Source organism: Bos mutus, chromosome 7 (genome assembly GCF_027580195.1).
Source record: "Bos mutus isolate GX-2022 chromosome 7, NWIPB_WYAK_1.1, whole genome shotgun sequence".
NCBI lineage: Eukaryota > Metazoa > Chordata > Mammalia > Artiodactyla > Bovidae > Bos > Bos mutus.
The window spans coordinates 548,149-574,027 of NC_091623.1; the positions used below are offsets into that span (position 1 = coordinate 548,149).

Below are 25,879 nucleotides of genomic sequence, written 5' to 3' on the forward strand. Positions count from 1 at the left end.
TACAGTTAGTTACTTGAAAACAGTAACTTTGATCACTTCAGGTCTTGATTTTAAGAATTTTTAGATAAAACCATAGCAACATTTAGTCTCACTTCAGTTCAGTTCAGTCACTCAGTCGTGTCCGACTCTTTGCGACCCCATGAATCGCAGCACGCCAGGCCTCCCTGTATATCACCATCTCCTGGAGTTCACTGAGACTCACGTCCATCGAGTCAGTGATGCCATCCAGCCATCTCATCCTCTATTGTCCCCTTCTCCTCCTGCCCCCAATCCCTCCCAGCATCAGAGTCTTTTCCAATGAGTCAACTCTTTGCATGAGGTGGCCAAAGTACTGGAGTTTCAGCTTTAGCATCATTCCTTCCAAAGAAATGCCAGGACTGATTTCCTTCAGAATGGACTGGTTGGATCTCCTTGCAGTCCAAGGGACTCTCAAGAGTCTCCTCCAACACCACAGTTCAAAAGCATCAGTTCTTCGGCGCTCAGCTTTCTTTACAGTCCAACTCTCACATCTATACATGACCACAGGAAAAACCATAGCCTTGACTAAACGAACCTTAGTTGGCAAAGTAATGTCTCTGCTTTTGAATATGTTATCTAGGTTGGTCATAACTTTTCTTCCAAGGAGTAAGTGTCTTTAAATTTCATGGCTGCAGTCACCATCTGCAGTAATTTTGGAGCCCAAAAAAATAAAGTCTGACACTGTTTCCCCATCTATTTCCCACGAAGTGATGGGACCAGATGCCATGATCTTCGTTTTCTCAATGATGAGCTTTAAGCCAACATATAGTCTAGATCTAGCTAAAACAAGACTCTCCAAGTAGTCAATATCCCATCAAGGTTTTCTAATCTTGTTTGGTTAGAAAAAGAAATATTCCCAGCCTGGTGTGAGTGTTGGGTACTGCTGTCTCTGATTTGTTGGACAGTTTTTTCAACAATCTTGGGTAATGTTCCTCACATGCATCAGCTGATCAGCATTCAGCTGAATACTCAAAAAGGAACCTATGCAGAGATCCAGAATTCTTGCATTGTGCAACCTTCCTCTCTCAAGTACTCTATCCCAAGAATTCTAGCTGAGTTGGTTTCACTGGACTCTCGGTTCTATGTCCTCCACTCTGCAAGTCTACAAGGATCTCCTTGTGTTTCTCCTTCCTGTTTCCATGTCTCCTTCCATGGTTTCCAGGCCAGTAAGCAGGGGAGATTTCAAGGCTTACCTCATTTATTTTCTCTCTCTCAGGGATCTTCATATTCATTGCTGATAAACAGTGTCTTGAAAACTATATATTTTTTTTTTTTAAAATCATTTCAGATGAGGGTAGATTCAGCCCTAATCTTGGCTGGTACAGAAGTCCTCTTTAATTATTTGAAATATGGTTTTTAGTCTCTTCCTGATATTCAGTTCTGAAATCTGAAATCAGTTCTGAAATTCTGAAAGAGATGGGAATACCAGACCACCTGACCTGCCTCTTGAGAAACCTATATGCAGGTCAGGAAGCAACAGTTAGAACTGGACGTGCAACAACAGACTGGTTACAAATAGGAAAAGGAGTACGTCGAGGCTGTATATTGTCTTCCTGCTTATTTAACTTATATGCAGAGTATATCATGAGAAATGCTGGGCTGGAAGAAGCACAAGCTGGAATCAAGATTGCCAGGAGAAATATCAACAACCTCAGATATGCAGATGACATCACTCTTATGGCAGAAAGCGAAGAGAAACTAAAGAGCCTCTTGATGAAAGTGAAAAAGGAGAGTGAAAAAGTTGGCTTAAAGCTCAACATTCGGAAAACTAAGATCATGGCATCCGGTCCCATCACTTCATGGCAAATAGATGGGGAAACAGTGGCTGACTTTTATTTTTCTGGGCTCCAAAATCACTGCAGATGGTAATTGCAGCCATGAAATTAAAAGACACTTACTCCCTGGAAGGAAAGTTTTGACCAACCTAGACAGCATATTAAAAAGCAAAGACATTACTTTGCCAACAAAGGCCCATCTAGTCAAGGCTATGGTTTTTAAAGTGGTCATGTATGGATGTGAGAGTTGGACTATAAAGAAACCTGAGCGCCGAAGAATTGATGCTTTTGAACTGTGGTGTTGGAGAAGACTCTTGAGGGTCTCTTGGACTGCAAGAGGATCCAACCAGTCCATCCTAAAAGGGATCAGTCCTGGGTGTTCATTGGAAGGACCGATGTTGAAGCTGAAACTCCAGTATTCTGGCTACCTGATGCGAAGAGCTGACTCATCTGAAAAGACCCTGATGCTGGGGAAGCCTGAGGGCAGGAGGAGAAGGGGACGACAGAGGATAAGATGGTTGGATGGCATCACCGACTCAGTGGACATGGGTTTGAGTGGACTCTGGGAGTTGGTGATGGACAAGGAGGCCTGGCGTGCTGCAGTTCATGGGGTCTCCAAGAGTTGGACACGACTGAGCGATTGAACTGAACTGAACTGATATTCACTTATTTCAGATTCTTGGATATTATTCTTACTATTTGTAGCATGTATTGACTCTTGCTCTTAATGAATCCTTTCCTTGTGTTCTATATGCTAAAGCTCACCTTTAATAATAATTCTCTCCCTTTGGAAATTCCTAAGTGGCTTGAATGGTTGAGGTATCTCCTTTAGAATAGTTGTCCCAGGTAAGTCATCCCAGAACTAATTTGTGTGTTAGTTTATCAAGTGGATAGGGTGATTTTAGATTCTCAATCAGTGTGCAGTGTAATCTGGAGTTTTTATATCTAACAGAAGACCTTTTTCCATATATAGCCCTGGATAAAAACAAGTTTCCTTTGTGCTTTGTCTGGATCAGTGATAAAAAAATCTTCTATTCCTTTATCAAGGTTGAGAGGCCTTTTTACGGTCTTAGCTTTATGAAGGGGCTTCCCTGGTGGCTCAGATGATAAAGAATCCACCTGCAACACGGGAGACCTGGGTTCTATCCCTAGTTTGGGAAGATCCCCTGGAGGAGGCCATGACAACACATTCCAATATTCTTGCCTGGAGAATCCCCATGGACAGAGGAGCCTGGCGGGTTACAGTCCATAGAGTCACACAGAGTCAGACATGACTGAAGTGACAAAGCAGCAGCAACAGCAGCTTTATGAAGAGGGTTTAAGTTTCACCTCCTCACCTTGAGAAGAGTCAAGACCTCATTTTCTCTCTTTATGTAGGCATTAAAACCCAAGTTTATAAATGCTGAGACTATTTCTGAATCTGCAAACTATCCCCACGACCACTGTACAAGTTTTCAGCTTATTGGTCATTTTGACAAAGGGGGATTTATTTTCCTTTTTTGTGATTTCAGCTAGGTATTAAATTGTTCATATTTAAATTCAACATTTATAATAGTTATAGCAGAAGGTATTCCATATTAGCTGAATCTATCTTGTTTTGGAACTATAAATTCTATCCTCCACAAGAATTAGGCAAAATATTGTATATGTATGTAAATGTACATTATAATAGGAAATAGGTCCAAAACCTCAATCAAATTCTTTAATAGGTCTATAAGCCAAACAAGGATTAAGGATAACTGCTTTGTAATTTTTGATCTGTTTGTCCAAAATCTTACAGTTAAGATGCTATATATTCCCACAAATTTAGAATTTTTGGACTTAACTTCCCTAAAAGATATATAGATATGTTTGATTATAGTTTTATATATTTCAAGCTATGCTATGCCAAGTCACTTCAGTCGTGTCCGGCTCTGTGCGACCCCACAGACGGCAGCCCACCAGGCTCCCTCGTCCCTGGGATTCTCCAGGCAAGAACACTGGAGTGGGTTGCCGTTTCCTTCTCCAATGCAAGAAAGTGAAAAGTGAAAGTGAAGTCACTCAGTCGTGTCCGACTCTTAGCAACCCCAAGGATTGCAGCCTAACAGGCTCCTCTGTCCATGGGATCTTCCAAGCAAGAGTACTGGAGTGGGGTGCCATTACTTTCTCCGATTTCAAGCTAATAAATTCCAATTTATCATTCATATACATTCTATATCCCTAATCGCAATACACTTTTGAACACATATATTTACTCAATGGCCAATAGAATGAAGATTCTAGGTATCTCCTTTGTATGTGAAAGTATAAATACTGCAAGAAGTAGGAAGAATAGAAGAAAAGGTGGGGGTAAAAAGGATAACTAAGAAAGTAACACATTGATTATATTCTTTGCAGCCAAAGATGGAGAAGCTCTATACAGTCAGCAAAAACAAGACCGGGAGCTGACTGTGGCTCAGATCATGAACTCCTTATTGCCAAATTCAGACTTAAGTTGAAGATAGTGGGGAAAACCACTAGACCATTCAGGTATGACCTAAATCAAATCCCTTATGATTATACAGTGGAAGTGAGAAATAGATTTAAGGGACTAGATCCGATAGATAGAGTGCCCGATGAACTATGGATGGAGGTTCGTGGCATTGTATAGGAGACAGGGATCAAAGCTATCCCCATGGAAAAGAAATGCAAAAAAGCAAAATGGCTGTCTGGGGAGACCTTACAAATAGCTGTGAAAAGAAGAGAAGCAAAAAGCAAAAGAGAAAAGGAAAGATATAAGCATCTGAATGCAGAGTTCCAAAGAATAGCAAGAAGAGATAAGTAAGCCTTCCTCAGCAATCAATGCAAAGAAATAGAGGAAAACAACAGAATGGGAAAGACTAGAGATCTCTTCAAGAAAATTAGAGATACCAAGGGAACATTTCATGCAAAGATGGGCTCGATATAGGACGGAAATGGTATGGACCTAACAGAAGCAGAAGATATTAAGAAGAGGTGGCAAGAAGACACAGAAGAACTGTACAAAAAAGATCTTCACGACCAAGATAATCACGATGGTGTGGTCACTCACCTAGAGCCAGATATCCTAGAATGTGAAGTCAAGTGGGCCTTAGAAAGCATCACTATGAACAAAGCTAGTGGAGGTGATGGAATTCCAGTTGAGCGATTTAAAATCCTGGAAGATGATGCTGTCAAAGTGCTGCACTCAATATGCCAGCAAATTTGGAAAACTCAGCAGTGGCCACAGGACTGCAAAAGGTCAGTTTTCATTCCAATCCCAAAGAGAGGCAATGCCAAAGAATGCTCAAACTACCACACAATTGCACTCATCTCACACGCTAGTAAAGTAATGCTCAAAATTCTCCAAGCCAGGCTTCAGCAATACATGAACCGTGAACTTCCAGATGTTCAAGCTGGTTTTAGAAAAGGCACAGGAACCAGAGATCAAATTGCCAACATCTGCTGGATCATGGAAAAAGCAAGGGAGTTCCAGAAAAACATCTATTTCTGCTTTATTGACTATGCCAAAGCCTTTGACTGTGTGGATCACAACAAACTGTGGAAAATTCTGGAAGAGGTGGGAATACCAGACCACCTGACCTGCCTCTTGAGAAACCTATATGCAGGTCAGGAAGCAACAGTTAGAACTGGACATGGAACAACAGATTGGTTCCAAATAGGAAAGGGAGTACTTCAAGGCTGTATATTGTCACGCTGCTTATTTAACTTCTATGCAGAGTACATCATGAGAAACGCTGGGCTGGAAGAAGCACAAGCTGGAATCAAGATTGCCAGGAGAGAAATATCAATAACCTCAGATATGGAGATGACACCACCCTTATGGCAGAAAGTGAAGAGGAACTAAAAAGCCTCTTGATGAAAGTGAAAGAGGAGAGTGAAAAAGTTGGCTTAAAGCTCAACATTCAGAAAACGAAGATCATGGCATCTGGTCCCATCACTTCATGGGAAATAGATGGGGAAACAGTGGAAACAGTGTCAGACTTTATTGTTTTGGGGTCCAAAATAACTGCAGATCATGATTGCAGCTATGAAATTAAAAGACGCTTATTCCTTGGAAGAAAAGTTATGACCAACCTAGATAGCATATTCAAAAGCAGAGATATTACTTTGCCAACAAAGGTCTGTCTAGTCAAGGCTATGGTTTTTCCAGTAGTCATGTTTGGATATTAGAGTTGGACTGTGAAGAAAGCTGAGCGCCGAAGAATTGATGCTTTTGAACCGTGGTGTTGGAGAAGACTCTTGAGAGTCCCTTGGACTGCAAGGAGATCCAACCAGTCCATTTTAAAGGAGATCAGTCCTGGGTGTTTTTTCGAAGGAATGATGCTAAAGCTGAAACTCCAGTACTTTGGCCACCTCATGCAAAGAGTTGACTCACTGGGAAAGACTCTGATGCTGGGAGGGATTGGGGGTAGGAGGAGAAGGGGACGACAGAGGATGAGATGGCTGGATGGCATCACTGACTCAATGGACGTGAGTTTGAGTGAACTCCAGGAGTTGCTGATGGACAGGGAGGCCTGGCGTGCTGCAGTTCATGGGGTCGCAAAGAGTCAGACATGACTGAGCTACTGAACTGAACTGAACATAGTACAGAAAGAGAGAGTCTTAATAGGCATAGTATGAAGATGGTTACGATTACAAAGGCAGGAGGATTTAGTCCCAGACCTAGGGATCAGTATTTCTAAGTGCCTCTCTGTTTCATAAAATGATTCCTTGATTAAAATGCCTAAACTCCGTGGTTTTTACTCTAGATACACAGGGCAAAATATCAAATATGTATATTTGGTATATATTTACCAAATATATATATCAAATGTCATTATAATTACGGTATTGGAATGGCTGAATAATTCCATATGTAATTTGATTAGATTAAGGAAGAAATATCTTTATAGATGATCCTGTTATTAGTGGGAGAAGAGCCAATTGAAAAATTGAGAAGGAATCAATTAATTCTGTTATTTAGCCAGACTGGATTTTACTAAAGTATATTATGTAAACAAACATAAATAAGATTACCCATATCCCTGGGGAAATTACCATCGCACAGATTACAGGTAGAAGTTATAAAGGAAATTAGACAATACTATAATTTATAAGGCTGGTCTTGTTTTGGAAAACTATATTCGGCTTCATGTTTACAGCTGACATAGTTCTTTGACATTCTTACATGAAATAAAATTCAGTATAATACTGCTGACTCACTTCATTTGGTTCATCTAATAGCATTATTATTAATTAGCAATAATACCATTCAAGATGGAGATATATTTTCTGTCTCCTAATGACATATTTTCCAGAGTTTCTTTCCAAAATGTTCTTTAAGCTATCAATGGTTTGTAAATTAACAGCCAAATCCTGTAAGTCTTGTCATGAGTAAGGAAGATAAATTTCCTATGATTTTATTTACTTATTGCATAAAAAAAAAATTTCCTGCCCAAAAGTCTACTTGACTACTCTACTTTTCCATTCAAAAATACAGGATGCATTTTCCATGTGATTCTCCTTTAGCAACTAACATCTACCAAGCAAGAGAAGCCATTATATTGAGAAGCCTTAGTGATACAGTGAAAAAAACAAACAAACACCGAATTAAAAATCAGACAGCAAATCTAAGTTTGACTACTGGCTCTGCCGTTTACCAGTTGTGTGACTTTGCTGCTGCTGCTAAGTCACTTCAGTCGTGTCCGGCTCTGTGAGACCCCACAGACAGCAGCCCACCAGGCTCCCCCATTCCTGGGATTCTCCAGGCAAGAATACTGGAGTGGGTTGCCATTTCCTTCTCCAATGCATGAAAGTGAAAAGTGTGACCTTAACAAAGCTATTTATCTAACAGTTGATCACTTTCTTTATCTGAAAAAGTAAAGGGATAATTATGCCAAAAACAAAGGATTACTCTGAGAATTTTAGATAAAAATACCAAGTTCTCAAAATGCTAAAAAGAAAAAACAACAACAACTGAAGTAAGATTGTGCTATACACCTATTCTAGATGCCTCTTCTTCAACTTTAATGTAAGTACTGTTCAAGTCTTTCTTGTACTACAAAATGAATTATGTAACAAAGATAAAATTTCACCAATTTTAAGTTTGTGAACCTCAAGGTTCTAACTAAGAATGATCTTTCAAACCTACTCATTTATTAAATTCCAGCTATGTCCTTAGCACTCTTCTCATATGTTAAAAAAAAAAAAAAACAACAACACTGTAAAATTCTCTAAAATTCCTATAAAATCTCAGACCCTAACAGATAGCAATGAGAAGAGATCCTAGCCTTGCTGCTGCTGCTACTAAGTCGCATCAGTCGTGTCCGACTCTGTGTGACCCCATAGACGGCAGCCCACCAGGCTCCCCCGTCCCTGGATTCGCCAAGCAAGAACACTGGAGTGCCATTTTCTTCTCCAATGCATGAAAGTGAAAAGTGAAAGTGAAGTCACCCAGTCGTGTCCGACTCTAGCAACCCCATGGACTACAGCCTACCAGGCTCCTCTGTCCATGGGATTTTCCAGGCAAAAGTACTGGAGTGGGGTACCATTGCCCTCTCCGGATCCTAGCCTTAGGAGTCTCTTAAAGTCTGACTTCTTGAACCAAAAGACTTCTGAAAGCTGTTAAAAGAAGAGCCCACTGGAAAAACAAAACAAACCACAAACAGCAGTATCTCCCTTTCTCCTAATCTGATCCTCTATTTTCACTTTCTTTTAGTTCTGTACTAAAGACTTGAAAGCAAGCAATTCCACTATGATTTGAAGCAACATAATATACGCTAAAAAACTTCTTTGAGGCTTTGGTACACCCAAGTAGGCAGTAGTTTTACTTTCTAAATAAGTAACAATAAAAGATGGGTATTAAACAGTCTCAACAGAAACCATCTCTGTTTATACATTTAACAGCAACTGAAAAGTAGAGGTTAGTGTCACTCTATCAAAATGCTTTCAAAGTTAAATTCTATCACTCCAAAATGAAAAGTTACAAATGTTTTCCTTAGATACATCCCTGTGAAAATAATTTCTCTTACTGATAATTTACCTAAGAAACTTTTTGGTTTATTAACAAGGGTCCTGAGAGGGTAAATAACTTTGGACAAGTCATTCAACCTCTTAGGCCAGTGCTCTCTATATTCTTGCTATTCAAAGTATTCCATAAACCACAGAATTGACATCATTTGGGAGCTTGTTAGAAATGCAGAATATCCGGTTTACTGTAACCCTGTATAGGAACCTACTGTAACCCACACCTACTGACTCAGAATCTCATTTTATTAAGATCACATGTGATTTATATACATACAGAAGTTTCAGAACCACACTTACTATTCAGTAAGGGGGTTGGACTAAATGATCTTAAGGTCACTTACAACTGATGATTTTTTTTAAGAGAGAAATCAGATCTGACAACATTGGAGCCTGTATTCTCATGTGGCAACAGTAGGCTGGAACTCAGTAGCAACTGCCCCATAAGATGGGGCATGCACTCTCCTTGGCTCCTATCCAGCCCCTCCATATACTCATGTCAACTGGTTGGCCCCTGTCTAGCCACTAAACTAAATTAGATACAAAACAGGATTGAGGAAGTTCCTTTTTCAGTAAATAAGAGGCTTTCAGGGGTTAAAAATTCATTAACTATGAATGAATAGTTTTAGGTGAAAGGTGAAAGCACTTTCAGGTGAAAGGAAATAAACTATTCATTTACCTTGATGGGAAGTAGTGAGGTCCAGGTAGGAAGTAAGGGTGATGAAAAGAGAATCTTGGTGGTGTCCCAAACAATGCAGCTGGATGGCCAAGGGGAGAGGGCTGGTAGATGTGTGAGTGTGGAATAGGAGGAGCCTGGGAAATTGGAGTACTTCTGGGACAAGTGGAAACGCTGGGATACTCCTTGGGAGGTTGGATGGTTGAGGTTGCAAATCTGGAATGGGCAGGACTTGCACTAGTCGGAATCCTGTTGGTGCTCTCCAGAGAAACAGGAGTGGGTCTCTTCACAGAGCGACTGACTCCAGAATGCAGCTGATGAGTGTCCGCTTGGGAGGGCCCAGCAAAGCGCTGGGGTGGGAGTGCTGGACGGAGGGGCAGACTTGGAGCCTGGACAGCCACCTGGGCAGTACTGGAGACGCTGGGCTGGAAAAGTGTGATGGGGCTTGGACGCTGGACTGCAGGTGTGGGCAGCTGGATGGTCGGTGGAGATTCACCTTCAGAAATAAAAACAGCCTATGTCAGGCATGAATTGAGTCACTATTTTTTCTTTTTTCAGCAGAACTTAATGAACTGTATAACCAGAAGCCTCCACTAACCTTCTTACCTAAGAACATCACCACTCTATTTCTTTCATAGTATCCTGACAAACTGAAGCCATCTTGTTCATTTATTTTACATTCTTGTCTCTCTTTCCCACCTAGATTCTAAATGCCCTAAGAGGAGAGACCTTTTCTGTTTTGTTCATTACTGTATCCCCAGGGTTCAAAATTCTGCCTGACACAGAATAGGTCCTTAAAAAAAATATTTTTGGATGAATAAATAAATGAATAAAATGTCTAAGTGAAAGAAATACAAATGCTGGAATATATATATAAATATTTCTAAAAGAAATAATATGAAACTATTGATAGTGGTTCCTTTTAAAAGACGGTCATCTGGAAGAGGAGACAGGGCCATGGGAAGCCAGACTTTCATTTTATACCTATTGGGACCATTTGAATTTTCTATTCTCTAAATATATCAATTTTATGTATTAATAGAGGTTTCATCATAACAGTATGGGTCATTTTTTAAATTTTGTATACTCTATGATAAACTAAATTATGAATGACATTTTTTAATTGAAAATAACTAAAGAAACCATCAGTAAAATTATTTTGCTATATTATTGCATCCAGTGTGAATACATAAGGAAATTCCCAAGAGAGACTATGACTTGCCATCGGTCAGCAATTTGTGAGATAGGAAAGAATATTATTCCAGCATGGCAAGATGGAGATAGCAGAATTTTTAGAGGCAACTAAAATAATCATGTATTTTATCTTTTTGATCCTGAAGAAGAAGGACCGCTGACTGAGTTACTAAGTTACTCAAAAGACACATTTAGCCTAAATTTAACTAACCTTCTCCAAAGAAATACAGAGAGAAGCCAAAGTAATAGATTCATGATCGAGTTTACTTCAGTGCAGTTACGTCTCTATTAATATAGAAGATGCAGTCCAAGAACAGACTCTATGGTTAGAAATGTTTCTGTCAGAGGCCAAAAGGATTGTCAATCTTCTCTCAGTCTTGGCCAGGTAACACATTCCTCTCCTTCCTTCTCTCCAGGTAAGTCAAATAACTATCACCCTTAAACCTGGAGGTAGGGAATGAAGAGATATACCCATCTGCTTCAAGATGGCCTCTGACCCAGTGAAATAGAGGCAACACAGAGCAGTGTACAGATGAAGCTGTCATGATTCTCAGTTAATGGGGTTAAATGGACTAGCCTTCCCATATGTGAGGCACAGGCTTTAGGCCTTCCTGATTAATCAAGCATAAAGTAATCTCCCTTTTCATGTTCCTTCAGAAACTATAAATCTATCACATATTATAAAAATAGTGTAAATTTGCAGGTCTGCCACCCTTACCATAAAACTGGGAGCTCAAGAGCAGGAACAGTTTAATTCATAGTAGTAGCCCCATTATCTTTTGCACAGAACCTGGTTAGTAAGTTAAGAAACGTATGTATGACTGCTGCTGCTAAGTCGCTTCAGTCGTGTCCAACTCTGTGCAACCCCATAGACGGCAGCCCACCAGGCTCCCTTGTCCCTGGGATTCTCCAGGTAAGAACACTGGAGCTGGTTGCCATTTCCTTCTCCAATGCATGAAAGTGAAAAGTGAAAGTGAAGCCGCTCAGTCGTGTCCGACTATTAGCGACCCCATGGACTGCAGCCTACCAGGCTCCTCTGTCCATGGGATTTTCCAGGCAAGAGTACTGGAATGGGGTACCATTGCCTTCTCCCTATGTATGACTAGATGAAAGAAAAAACAAACAAGCTTACAGATGACAGAACCTCTATCTCTGATCTTGTACAAAAAAATCTCCTCTAAATGCATATTATACCAGGCTGACTTGTAAAATCTCTCAAAGTTTTATTCACTGAATTATCACTGCACTCAAGACATCTGCTCCTAAAATCTACCTCTGATGCAGATTTTCTTTTCCTGCGCAGTATGAAGTTAAGTAAGAAGAAGTGTTGTGTACCACTTCTGAGACCGGCCCATAAAAAACTCTCATGCACAATCCTCCAGGCTGTTAGTCCTCAAAAAAGAAATATGCTCTTTTTAGGCAAAGGAGACAAAAAATTATAGGAGCTGTAGTTACTTCAGTTACTGAAGAAGAAAGGGACTCAGTCTTTTAGCTGATACCAAATGTTCTTTTCTACCAAAGATATTTTTTATAAAATAAGGGGAACCAGTGAAGCATGAGGTGATAAAACCATGCACTCATTTACTTAAACAAACATTTACCAAGTAACTAACATTTTGACCTGAGGTAAAAAATCAGATGCATACAGAGTTATATGGAAGTATAATAAAGATGTCCTAAATGTAAAAATTCAGGTTGTTACACTGAGAGTTTAATGCCTCCAACACCTAATCATCACTGATAAACTCAGTGAATAGGGAAGACTTGTGGAAAGGGCAGAGATCTAATATACCGCACTGTAGATAAGGTATGGAAAAGACTATCCAGTCACTTGGTTTCTCTCTTACTAGCTCACAGCTAGGTTACATTTTCCAGCCTGCCTTGCAGTTAGGAGCGGTCATGTGGTTCAACGTATACTCCTTCTGAGACTGGACCAGAAAAAACTCTCATGTACAATCCTCCATGCTTTTTTCTCTTCTGCAAGTTCATGCACACTTGGATACTACATATCAAAGACAGAAGAGCCATAGGGTAGAAAAAATCTGTGTCTATGAATCCCTTGGAAGAAAGCCAGAGATATTTATTTTGGACTCTACATGGGTGAAAATGTAAACCATGATTCTGTTTAAACCATTATGTTTAGGAGACAGTTCAAGCAGCTAGCATTATCTAATTGTAACATGAAGTAAAGAGCAGAAACTTAGATCTATACTACACTATGATAAGAAAAGGAAAAAATTAGTTATTAATAGCTGTCCATAGTTTCGACAAATCCCTCTCACCCATTCCTAAAGAAGAACACTCTACTACCTGTGCTGAATGGATGAAAGATGTAACCAGGCTTTTGCTGCCTGACTGGGATGAACAGAAAGGAGTAGAGAATGGCAGAAACTGAGGACAGACCAAATTTCTGTACAAGAAAAAGCTGTAAAGAAGTAGAAAGAAGGATAGGAAGACCAGCATATGGCTAAGAAGAGAGAAACAGAGGCAGAAAAAGGAGGAGAGGAGAGAGAGAGAAATAGGGTTAAGAGTCAGAGACATAGAGACAGAGATGGAAAATAGAGGCTTGGGAAGAACAGTTAGATAACTGCTAAGGACGGTGGGGCTTTGGGGAGAGAAATGGTAAAGAGGAGTCCTAAGAAGACTTAGTATAGTTTGAGCCATGTGACTCCTCCTCCTCTGCTCCACAAGAAAACCCACAATAATGAGCTACATCACTTTTCAAGGAATTTTCAAGCCATATCTTTGTTTCTTCTGAACATAAAACTTCGCAAGAACTGATCTTTAGACAAAGACAAGATAAGATTGTTTTTGGATTATAAAAATATTAGAATGTTGGAGGTTTTTTGTGTTATTTCTGTTAAAAAAGAAGAGATGGATAAACCAAAATGATATTATATGTCTACTACCCAAAAATTAAAATAGTAGTAAACATTTTTAAAGTCAAAATTTAGAGAAAATGTATGAATTCAGAAGAGTAAAAGATATCAATTGAGTTTAGATGTAATAAGGAAAATTCATTTCAGGTTTCAGTAATAAAATGTAAAGAATGAAATAATCTCACCAGAAAATTCATAAATATATAAAACTGACATTTGAAAGCCAGGCTAAAATAAATACTGCTTCTAACAGATTTCTAGAAACCTTTAAAAAAATAAACGTGATCAATTTAATAGATTTATACAAGAAAGATCTTACTGAAGCCTTCCTCAGTGATCAATGCAAAGAAATAGAGGAAAACAACAGAATAGGAAAGACTAGAGATCTCTTCAAGAAAATTAGAGATACCAAGGGAACATTTCATATAAGGATGGGCTCGATAAAGGACAGAAATGGTATGGACCTAACAGAAGCAGAAGATATTAAGAAGAGGTGGCAAGAAGACACAGAAGAACTGTACAAAAAAGATCTTCACGACCAAGATAATCACGATGGTGTGATCACTCACCTAGAGCCAGATATCCTGGAATGTGAAGTCAAATGGGCCTTAGAAAGCATCACTATGAACAAAGTTAGTGGAGGTGATGGAATTCCAGTTGAGCGATTTAAAATCCTGGAAGATGATGCTGTCAAAGTGCTGCACTCAATATGCCAGCAAATTTGGAAAACTCAGCAGTGGCCACAGGACTGCAAAGGTCAGTTTTCATTCCAATCCCAAAGAAAGGCAATGCCAAAGAATGCTCAAACTACCGCACAATTGCACTCATCTCACACGCTAGTAAAGTAATGCTCAAAATTCTCCAAGCCAGGCCTCAGCAATATGTGAACCGTGAACTTCCTGATGTTCAAGCTGGTTTTAGAAAAGGCACAGGAACCAGAGAGCAAATTGCCAACATCCGCTGGATCATGGAAAAAGCAAGGGAGTTCCAGAAAAACATCTATTTCTGCTTTATTGACTATGCCAAAGCCTTTGACTGTGTGGATCACAATAAACTGTGGAAAATTCTGAAAGAGATGGGAATACCAGACCACCTGACCTGCCTCTTGAGAAACCTATATGCAGGTCAGGAAGCAACAGTTAGAACTGGACATGGAACAACAGACTGGTTCCAAATAGGAAAGGGAGTACGTCAAGGCTGTATATTGTCTCCCTGCTTATTTAACTTCTATGCAGAGGACATCATTAGAAACGCTGGGCTGGAAGAAGCACAAGCTGGAATCAAGATTGCCAGGAGAAATATCAATGATCTCAGATATGGAGATGACACCATCCTTATGGCAGAAAGTGAAGAGGAACTAAAAAGCCTCTTGATGAAAGTGAAAGAGGAGAGTGAAAAAGTTGGCTTAAAACACAACATTCAGAAAATGAAGATTATGGCATCTGGTCCCATCACTTCATGGGAGATAAATGGGGAAACAGTGTCAGACTTTATTTTTCTGGGCTCCAAAATCACTGCAGATGGTGACTGCAGCCATGAAATTTAAAGACGCTTACTCCTTGGAAGGAAAGTTATGACCAACCTAGATAGCATATTCAAAAGCAGAGACATTACTTTGCCAACAAAGGTCTGTCTAGTCAAGGCTATGGTTTTTCCTGTGGTCATGTTTGGATGTGAGAGTTGGACTGTGAAGAAAGCTGAGTGCCGAAGAATTGATGCTTTTGAACTGTGGTGTTGGAGAAGACTCTTGAGAGTCCCTTGGACTGCAAGGAGATCCAACCAGTCCATTCTGAAGGAGATCAGCCCTGGGATTTCTTTGGAAGGACTGATGCTAAAGCTGAAACTCCAGTACTTTGGCCACCTCATGTGAAGAGTTGACTCATTGGAAAAGACTCTGATGCTGGGAGGGATTGGGGGCAGGAGGAGAAGGGGACGACAGAGGATGAGATGGCTGGATGGCATCACTGACTCGATGGACGTGAGTCTCAGTTAGTGATGGACAGGGAAGCCTGGCGTGCTGCAATTCATGGGGTCGCAAAGCATCCGACAGGATTGAGCAACTGAACTGATCTTACTGACCCAGATAACCATGATGGTGTGATCACTGACGTAGAGCCAAACATCCTGGAATGCAAAGTCAAGTGGGCCTCAGGAAGCATTACTACAAATAAAGCTAGTGGAGGTGATGGAATACCATTTGAGATATTTCAAATCCTAAAAGATGATGCTGTTAAAGTGCTGCACTCAACATGCCGGCAAATCTTGAAAACTCAGCAGTGGCCACAGGACTGCAAAAGGTCAGTTTTCGATCCAATCCCAAAGAAAGGCAATACCAAAGAATGTTCAAACTACCACACAAATGCACTCATATCACATGCTAGTAAAGCAATGCTCAAAATTCTCCAAGCCAGACTTCAGCAGTATGTGAACCGTGAACTTCAAGATGTTCAAGCTGGATTTAGAAAAGGCAAAGGAACCAGAGATCAAATTGCCAACATCTGTTGGATTATAAAAAAGCAAGAGAGTTCCAGAAAAATGTCTACTTCTGCTTTAGTGACTATACCAAAGCCTTCGACTGTGGATCACAACAGTGGAAAATTCTTAAAGTGATGGGAATACCAGACCACCTTACCTGCCTCCTGCAAAACCTGTATGCAGGTCAAGAAGCAACAGTCAGAACCAGACATGGAACAATGGACTGGTTCCAAACTAGGAAAGAAATATATAAAGGCTGTATATTATCACCTTAATTATTTAACTTATATGCAGAGAACATCATGCAAAATGCCAAGCTGGATGAAGCACAAGCTGGAATCAAGACTGCTGGGAGAAATATCATCAACCTCATATATGCAGATGACACCACCCTTATGGCAGAAAGTGAAGAGGAACTAAAAAGAGTCTGCTGATGAAAGTGAAAGAGGAGTGAAAAAATTGGCTTAAAAGTCAACATTCAAAAAATTAAACTCAAGGCATCTGATCCCATCTCTTCATGGCAAATAGATGGGTAAACTATAAAAACAGTGAGAGGCTTTATTTTCTTGGGCTCCATAACGGCAGATGGTGACTGCAGCCATGAAATTAAAAGATGCTTGCTCCTTGGAAGAAAGTTATGACCAACATAGATAGCATATTCAAAAGCAGAGACAGTACTTTGTCAACAAAGGTCCATCTAGTCAAAGGTATGGTTTTTCCAGTAGTCATGTTATGGATATGCGAGTTGGACCATAAAGAAAGCTGAGCACCAAAGAATAGATGCTTTTGAACGTGGTGTTGGAGAAGATTCTAGAGATTCCCTTGGACTGCAAAGAGATCCAACCAGTCCATCCTAAAGGAAATCAGTCCTGAACATTCATTGGAAGGACTGATGCTGAAGCTGAAGCTCCAATACTTTGGCCACCTCATACGAAGAGCTGACTCATTTCAAAAGACGCTGATGCTGGAAAAGACTGAAGGCGGGAGGAGAAGGGGACGACAGAGGATGAGATGGCTGGATGGCATCACTGGCTCGATGGACATGAATTTAAGCAAGCTCCAGGAGTTGCTGATAGGCAGGGAAGACTGGCATGCTGCAGTCCATGGGGTCACAAAGAGCTGGACACGACTGAGTGACTGAACCAAACTGAATTTAATATAAAATTAAAATGTTGGTGTAACTGGCATCAAAGACATTTGATAAAGGGAAGTATCTAAGAAGTATTCTGGACTATTAAGCTGTAAGTACTTTCAGAAACTGGAAACAGGAGATAAGCTCAATATGTGGGATTAAACATGAGAGACAAAATTAGATTTTTGGACTACAAATATGGGGTAGGAAAATAAGGCTGATAGGGATAACTAAAATAAAAAGTTTATAGAAGAATGAAGGTTATTTTATATGATAATGCTAAAAACCTAGAAGGAAAAAAATGTGCCTTAAAAATCAAAAAGTTGTGGCTAACTGACCAAATCAAAGTGAAAGTGAAGTCATTCAGTCGCGTCTGACTCTTTGTGGCCCCATGGGTGGTAGCCTGCCAGGCTCCTGTCCATGGGATTTTCCAGGCAAGAATACTGGAGTGGTTTGCCATTTCCTTCTCCAGGGGATCTTCCTGACCCAGGGTTTGAACCCAGGTCTCCCGTACTGCAGGCAGACTCTTTACCGTCTGAGCCACCAGGGAAGCTTGACCAAATTAAAGAGTACCCACAGAAAGGAAAGATGTTTTTAAAATGAAGAGCTCGTCCAAATCTGTAAAAGAGAAGCCAAAGTGTGTAAGTGAGATGCAAGTAAAAATTAGACAGTTTAAAAGAAAATTGAAGAAATTACATCTGTGGGACCTTAAAATCAATAGTAAGTGACTTTTTAAATACTTTTACAGAAAGAAGAGACTTAATGGAATCAATGGGATAGTCATTACGGTGTACAAGTCAATTGAAAGAATGGAGAGACTCAAAACCCACTTCCTACTAAAGACCTTAAGAAGATATCTGAACCTACTTCATTTTCACAGCAGATAGTTTAAAAACATTACATCAAATACAGTATAATGGCAAGTTCACAGAATGTTCTAATCCAAATTGATAAAATGAATATATGAGATCTTAGGTGGCATTAACCTAAGAGCTTTAAAGAAACTCAAAAGTTAGAAATGAGAAAATACTGGATGAAGTAGATACAAATGGTCTCTCTGCCAAAAATGTCAATCCAGAGCATTTTTGGAAAGTCAACAAAATACCAGGTTATCAGAAGTAGTGAACTTGTTTTTGGAAGTAGTAAGTTTACTTGAGAGCCATAGTTTGGTGAGTCAATTTTCTACACTTGAAAAGCTGGTGAAATCTATACAATATATTTGTATACAAATCTTTCTAGAAAAAGAGCAAATTGTTTCTGACTCATTGGAAAAGACTTTGATGCTGGGAGGGATTGGGGGCAGGAGGAGAAGGGGATGACAGAGGATGAGATGGCTGGATGGCATCACTGACTCGATGGGTGAACTCTGGTAGTTGGTGATGGACAGGGAGGCCTGGCGTGCTGCCATTCATGGGGTCGCAAAGAGTTGGACACGACTGAGCGACTGAACTGAACTAAACTGATACCTCACTAATTTGGTATTTTTCTTCCATGGAAATAAACAAGTTTGAAAAACACAATTACCATGATTTCATATTTAGAATATAAACTTGGTTGAACAAAAAAAAAAAAAAAAAAGGAATGGTATAAACATTTGTATCTGTAGATAATGAGCATTTAAAGGTAGATTTTAAAAGTAGATTTTCTGAGGGATTTGTGCTATAATTTTTTCTTATTTAAGAGTTTTATAAATGATTTAGAATGTAAAATATACAGTGACATTTCCAAATTTGCAACTGATATCAACTCCTCAAAGTACTATACGCCAAGCTGATGAGTAAAACTAAAAGAACATATTTCAAAAGCTGTATGATTGGGCAGCAGAACAGCCAATAAGTCTCATCATAACTACTGTATAACAATTATATATATGTAACTATATATAACTATATATATACACCTGGGGAAAGAATTCCAAAATTTTATATTTAAAAGATAATGATTTTTATAATTTGAGGTCCAAGAAACAAATCTTTACTGATACTACCTAAGAAGAAATAAGAGAAATTTAAAAAGAAAAAAGCCAACCAAAAAAATACCTAGATTTGATTACTTTGTATATGGTTCTAAAAGGCTTCCTAGCCATGAAATTAAAAGACGCTTACTCCTTGGAAGGAAAGTTATGACCAACCTAGATAGCATATTCAAAAGCAGAGACATTACTTTGCCAACAAAGGTCTGTCTAGTCAAGGCTATGGTTTTTCCTGTGGTCATGTATGGATGTGAGAGTTGGACTGTGAAGAAGGCTGAGCACTGAAGAATTGATGCTTTTGAACTGTGGTGTTGGAGAAGACTCTTGAGAGTCCCTTGGACTGCAAGGAGATCCAACCAGTCCATTCTGAAGGAGATCAGCCCTGGGATTTCTTTGGAAGGACTGATGCTAAAGCTGAAACTCCAGTACTTTGGCCACCTCATGTGAAGAGTTGACTCATTGGAAAAGACTCTGATGCTGGGAGGGATTGGGGGCAGGAGGAGAAGGGGACGACAGAGGATGAGATGGCTGGATGGCATCACTGACTCGATGGACGTGAGTCTCAGTGAACTCCGGGAGTTGGTGATGGACAGGGAGCCTTCATGGGGTCGAAAAGAGTTGGACACGACTGAGCGACTGATCTGATCTGATCTGATAATTTTGTTTTTCATACTTATATAAAACATAATGAATCTAAGAGCTCTACCACTTTCTATTTCCCCAAACCTTTGCGCAGAATTGCATAAAGTTAATATATTGTATTAAAATGTCAGTTGCCTCAAGTAAGAACATTGATAAATATGTTTCTGAGAAGAGAAAACATACAGCATTTATTTAACTGTGGATAGACTGACATGGAAGAAAAGCTTTAGAAAAAGGTGTAAAAGGAAGAAACACAGATGATAAAAGTGTAAATCTTAAATAACGTAACAGATTACACAAGTTTTTTTTTTTTGAAAAAATAAAGCATAATTAAGTCCAGTTTGAATACAGAATTAAAAGAGATACTACAAAATAGCAAAAGTACTGGGAGAAGAACAGGGTGATAGGATCAGCTTTCTTTGCCTTGAGTCTGGATACCCTTGATGTGGCCTTGTTGGTATTTATGACTATAATAATACACAGGGGAAAAACCGAAAATGCCTAAGTTCCTAATAAGTCAATTTTAAAACTGGAAAGAACAGCAGTTTTAGGACAAGTGATAGTAAGCAGGGAATGTACAAAGCTCTGCCTAAGAGATGACTAAAATAGGCTCTGGAAGAACAAACTAATGATGGATAGCCCTATAAAAGTTCTGAAGATATTAAATTCTCAATTTGGGGTTCTTAAATGCAAAACACAGGAATGTTGTAAAGAACTGATAATAGAGGAGAAATTTTAGGGAAAGACAATGTAATGAACCAAATATCTGGTAGAAGATAGATTACTTCCATTGCTTTTTCTAGAGCAGCAAAAAAAAAAAAAAAAAAAAAAAAGGTCTTAACAGGTCAGTCACCATTATTAAATTCCAGAACAGGATGCCTCATACCTCATCAGCAAGGCATTCTTTTATGCTAACACTAAAAACATATTCCTATTTCCTACTGAATTATCTTAGTCATTTCCTGCATTATCTGCATAATCTATGGACTCATCCTGATTTGCTTAAAAGGTCTGACATGGAATATTTGCTGGTCTGGCAAACCAAGGACTTTGATGTCTACTGAAAATTTTCCTTCTCTGATTTAATGTTTTCACTTTCTCACTTTTGATTTTTTTCTTAATATTGTTGTTTAAACTCTTAAACTATCAGAAGCAAAATTTCAAGTTGAGAGGTAAAATGATCACACAAGCCATTACAAAATTATAATCTACAATAAAACCAACTCACCAACTGGATGAGTGATGGCATTCTGTAGGCTGGGAATTACCACAGAGTAGGTAGGTGAGCGATAAGGATAAATTGTTGGATTTGTAGAGATGATATTCTGTGTGGTACCAGAAAATACACTAGAAACGCTTAGAGGGAAGCGTTTTCGCTTCCCTGGACGAGGTTGATAAACCCAACCTAGAGAAGAAGATTAACCATTTTTAATTTGAACCTACAAATCCTATTTAGCCTTTAAATAGTTCTTTTCACATTAAAAGTCCAAAACACTTCTAAGTCTTAGTTATCTAAAGTATCTTTTCCACTTTTATGATAACTATTTTTGTGCATTTCAGCATATGTATCCATATGGCTCCTAGCTAGTGGCCAATGTTGTAACTAATAATTCAAAGGAAGACCAAGAGTAAATGTCTTTTCTCCAAAGACACATAATGAATTTACAGTAAAATCAACATTAAAGGCACTGAGTCTGAATTCCAAAGTTTTTCCTCTACCCATTATAAAAAAAAAAAAAATGCCCCAGTAAGACGCTATTTGTCTCCTCCCATTTTTTTTACTTTCTGTAAGATACAATTATCTATGTCTTTCAATGAAGCGGTTATTAATGACCAGTCACTATTTTTATGCCTTCTTTGGGAAAAGTCACCTTCTTAGACTTGGCAGTCTCCAAATCTACAAACCACCCAGTTTCCTTCTAAACTCAGAAAAACAGAGTTATGGCAGTTTTTGCCACTGTACAACCAAAAGTATCACTGGTTCCCTGTAACCACTACCCTGACCATTCCCAGTCTGAATCTCTCTGCTATTACTTGAGGAAAAAAATTCTTTTCCCTCCACGCACAATGTGTTGGTCATACCAACACATATTAAGCTTTTACCAAGCTTAGTAACAATGTCCTCACTGCTGGGGAGAAAGTCAGAATTTATTTCAAACTATGTCATGATGAGGATAAATTTATCAGGCAGGAGGCAGGACTAGATTCTGATAACCATATAATATTAAAATGGAGCTTGGTGCTAATGCCTGCAGTGTGCACTGCATATTTTTTCTGTTGCTATGAGCTGAACACTTCATTTTCTAATATATTTGAAATATCATAGCATAGAACTCTGGAGCTTCACTATCATTAAATTTATATTTTTATATTAAATCAAAACCACTGTAAAACTGTATATCCCCAGGTTTGCATTAGTAGGCAAATATAAGACCAGATCAGGTTTGCGCTGGTTGGCAAATATGAGACCAGATATTGTTCTACTTTGCTCTGTTTAAGAAAACTTATGTCCAGTATCAATTCAATCATTACTATAATATTAACCATAATTTTCTCTATTGTACACATCAGACCAGAAAAAAATTACATTTTGTCTTTCAATCTCATCCTAACCTATTCTTTACCTAAATAAATAAATTTAAAAGAAATTAGAAAGAGGCTTTGTTCATTTCATTTGATTACCAGGAAATTCCTCTCTGTGCTTTTCTTTAATCTTTTGTGCTTCATCATAATAGGGTTTCTTTTGTTCTTCACTAAGTTTGTTCCACTCTAACCCGAGCTGGACACTGATTTCTGCATTGTTGGCTGCTGGGTTAGCTTTGGCTAGTGCTGGCCGGTGGATCCTTGCCCAAACCATAAATGCATTCATGGGTCGCTTCACATGACCATTTCTGTCCTTACTGAAGGGAGTATCTGGTATTCCTACATGACAAAAATTAAAAGACTAAATTAATGTGCCACACACACACACAATTTTAAAGTGAAGTGCACCTCCAACTATATTTACTTTTTAAATATATGGAGAAAATATTCACTTCAATATAGCCAAAGAACTGCCAGTATTCCAGAATTCCTCATAACCCTTGAACTCAGCATTCTAAACTGTGGTTTAGAATGATTGTTCTTTTCCTCAGAAAGATTATTATTATTGAAGACACTGTAAAATGCTGTCTTATTACTTCCTTGAGTTATATTAATGCTTCTAACAACAATTAACATTTGGCTTATTTCCCACTAAAAATATTCTATTAATGGGGAACAGGAACTATAACTTATTCATGACTATAATCCTAGCACTAGGTGGATGTACCCTAAAAGTTTAAAGGAATTCACCTACATGCCGCTGGAGTGCCCATTCAAGCAAAAATACTTATAATATTATAGTGTTAGTTATATTTCATTATTAAAGTGAAGCACCTGCCAAGGTGGGTCATTAATACTAGTCCCATGGAAAAAAGAGGAAAATAATAAAGATGACTTTTTGAAAGTCACAGGGGCAACTGAAATTATAATAAAGGAAGCTGTTTAAAGTCACATTTCTTATATAATTCATCAAAAGCCACTGTCTATAAATTTCATATATTCTCTTTATCTTAAGCTTACTTGACATATAAAATTTTTAAATGCATAAAGGATGAAACAAGTATTACAAAGAAAGTTTTCCCTTTCTCTCCTTTAGAAAATGAAAACAAAATTTAAAAATTACTAAAAGTGAAAAGCAAGGGGGGGGAGGGAAGGAAGAATCAATAAAGAAAATAAGAACAAATACATTAATACATTTATATAAAATTAATGAAAATATAAAGTGAAGATTAATGTGAATTTCCACATTTAAGGCATAATTGTCTGAATTAAATCTTAAGAATTTTCTAGCTATGTATTTGGAAATAATGGATAGTAATAAGATATCTACTTTTAATTGTTACTACTATAATTATGGTCCTTTATTTGAAAACTTTTATTCTACTTTCATTTTCTGTATTTCTGTAAGTCCTTAGCTTTTAGAATACTGTTACAATTAATTACGTAGTCTTTTCTCCTAGAAAATGCTTACTCTTCGTTTTTAAAAAAGATAAATCATTTATAAATCCAGTATAAACTTTCCTTTTTCTTAAAACTTTTTCTATCAATACACGTAAAAACACTGAGCTACTATCATATAACATTTTAAAATGTTGATTATCTGCAGCAATATAAACTGAAAATGTTGTATTTACCTAGAAAGACTATTTCCATTTTTGTGTATAAGCATTAGTCACACCTAAATCTCATTTAATGGACCTTTAAAAACATAGGTTATTTTTAATGTTTGGGAATCTTGAACGTGTTAGTGTATTTTACTGGTATATGTACAAGTCAGAAGTGATACCTGTGCAGACTTTGCCCTGAATCCATGATTTTATTTTTCTAGTTTAGGCTTCTCAACAGCTGATATGTCAGCTATGGGCAATAGACGAAGTCTGAAAACCAGATTGATTCCCCTGCTGTCTAATACCTGCATCTGAGGGAAGCACCGTGAGCGGGACATCTTTGGTTTCAATTTTTACAGAAGGCTCCAGTAAGGACTGCATTTTAATAGGCACTGGTGTCAACGGGACCTTGGTCAATCGTATCAGCTCTGAAGGTGGAGGTCCCTGAAACTGGATCCGGGCCCCAGGGGGTACGGTGTGAAGAGTTAAAGGGATCCTGAGGTCTTGCTGATGTGGCCCAAAGGCACTGGACGACTGGGTCAGGATGACATCCTTGTTGCCATGGGCCAGGCCATTGGACGCGGGCTCTGTACTGAGCCTGCAGTCCTCTCGAAGTCTCTCAGGCGCCTCCGTTTTGATGACTCCTTCTCTGAGGACTGCCAGGCTTTTGCCTTCTTCGCCTTTTGCTGCGTAGCTTACGATCTCCTCCGCCTCCAACTTGCCCTTCTTCTCCTCCCCTCGGCGGCTGTTGAGGGGCCCAGAGCCTTCTGCCTTCACCGTCCTGGAGGTTTTAGGGCACGCCTCGACGGCCCTCCGAGGCCCAGCCAACAGATCCAAGCCGGGTCCCGGCTCCTGCTTCTCCGCCTTAACGTGCAGCGCTCGGGGCTGCAACGGGTGCAACTCAGGCCTGCAGGGGATGCCCTCAGATGCGGGGGGCGGCGGCGGCAGCAGGAGCAGCTCGGGCCTCAGCTGCAGCAGCCGCGCCTGCGCGGGAGAGGTGGCGGCGCTTTCCTCCCGGGCCTGAGGCAGTGGTGGCCCGGGTGGCAGCAATAACACCTGCTCCGGTTTCACCTGCAGCAGCCGTCTTGCCGCTGGCTGGACGCCCGACGCAGAGGGTTCCCCACACGACGAGGCGACGGTCGCAATGGCGGCCGCGCACGGGGTGGGCGGCGACGGAGAGGGCTCAGTGGCCGCTGCCCGGAAGGAGGCGCCCTCGACGGGCAGCGGGGGCGGAGCAGGGCGCAGCGGGCGCGGCGGGGTAGCCCGCGGCAGTTGGCGCTGCTGAGGCGGCTGCTCCGGCCGGGCTCTCTCCATGGGGGGAGGGGGACGCCCCGGCCTGGTCCCAGGACGGATTGTGAGCTCAGCCGTTTGTTGGCGACCTTCCCCCTGCCCCTTTCAGTTAAGACCCTTCCAAGGTCTTTGCTACCCAGAACCCTACGCGGTTCAAAAAGCAGTCCTTGGTCTTGGCCTCGCCCAATCACAAGCGTTCTGGTACCCCGGCCCGCCAATCATAGGGGCGTTCTCCGGCCCCGCCTGACCTCCGCGCTCCTCTCGTGCGGAGCCCTCGAATCACTCTTGATGGCCTGGGCCGCGACACGTGCTGCCTATTTTCCCCGTCTGACTCTCCCTCTCTTCCGGAGTTCTCTTCCGGCCGTTGTCCTTAGTTACCCCTCCCCCGCCCAGAGCGCCCGACAATGGCGTTGCCCGGAAACAGAGCTGTTCGAAGCCACTGACCTCCAAGGGGTAAAGTCTCGTGAGTTATTTACTAGAGCTGGAGATCCTGGCCTTGTATACGCAGTTTGCACTTCCGGAATAACCCATGGACCCCGACCCTCAAGGGGGACTTTGGATTTATGCCACGGGAAAGGGCAAATTTTGCAACGTCTCAATAACCTCATTACTTAATCTTGCAGGGGAGTGT

At 40.0% G+C, this 25,879-nt stretch overlaps 1 protein-coding gene across 2 annotated transcripts in view; it reads right to left on the bottom strand.

Annotated features, from left to right (window-relative positions):
• SOX30 (SRY-box transcription factor 30) overlaps window positions 1–25,272 on the bottom strand; it is a 41,627-nt gene extending 16,355 nt beyond the window's left edge. Inside the window, exons 1-4 of one of the 2 annotated variants that reach the window (XM_005908336.3) lie at window positions 24,264–25,272; window positions 22,451–22,690; window positions 20,997–21,173; window positions 9,478–9,970 (exon numbers count right to left, since the gene is read on the bottom strand). In XM_005908336.3, the coding sequence (XP_005908398.2) occupies window positions 9,478–9,970; window positions 20,997–21,173; window positions 22,451–22,690; window positions 24,264–25,272 (1,919 nt within the window). The remainder of the gene's footprint in view (window positions 1–9,477; window positions 9,971–20,996; window positions 21,174–22,450; window positions 22,691–24,263) is intronic. The other variant, XM_070374760.1, reaches the window with a different exon arrangement.
• Between the last annotated feature and the right edge of the window lie 607 nt (window positions 25,273–25,879).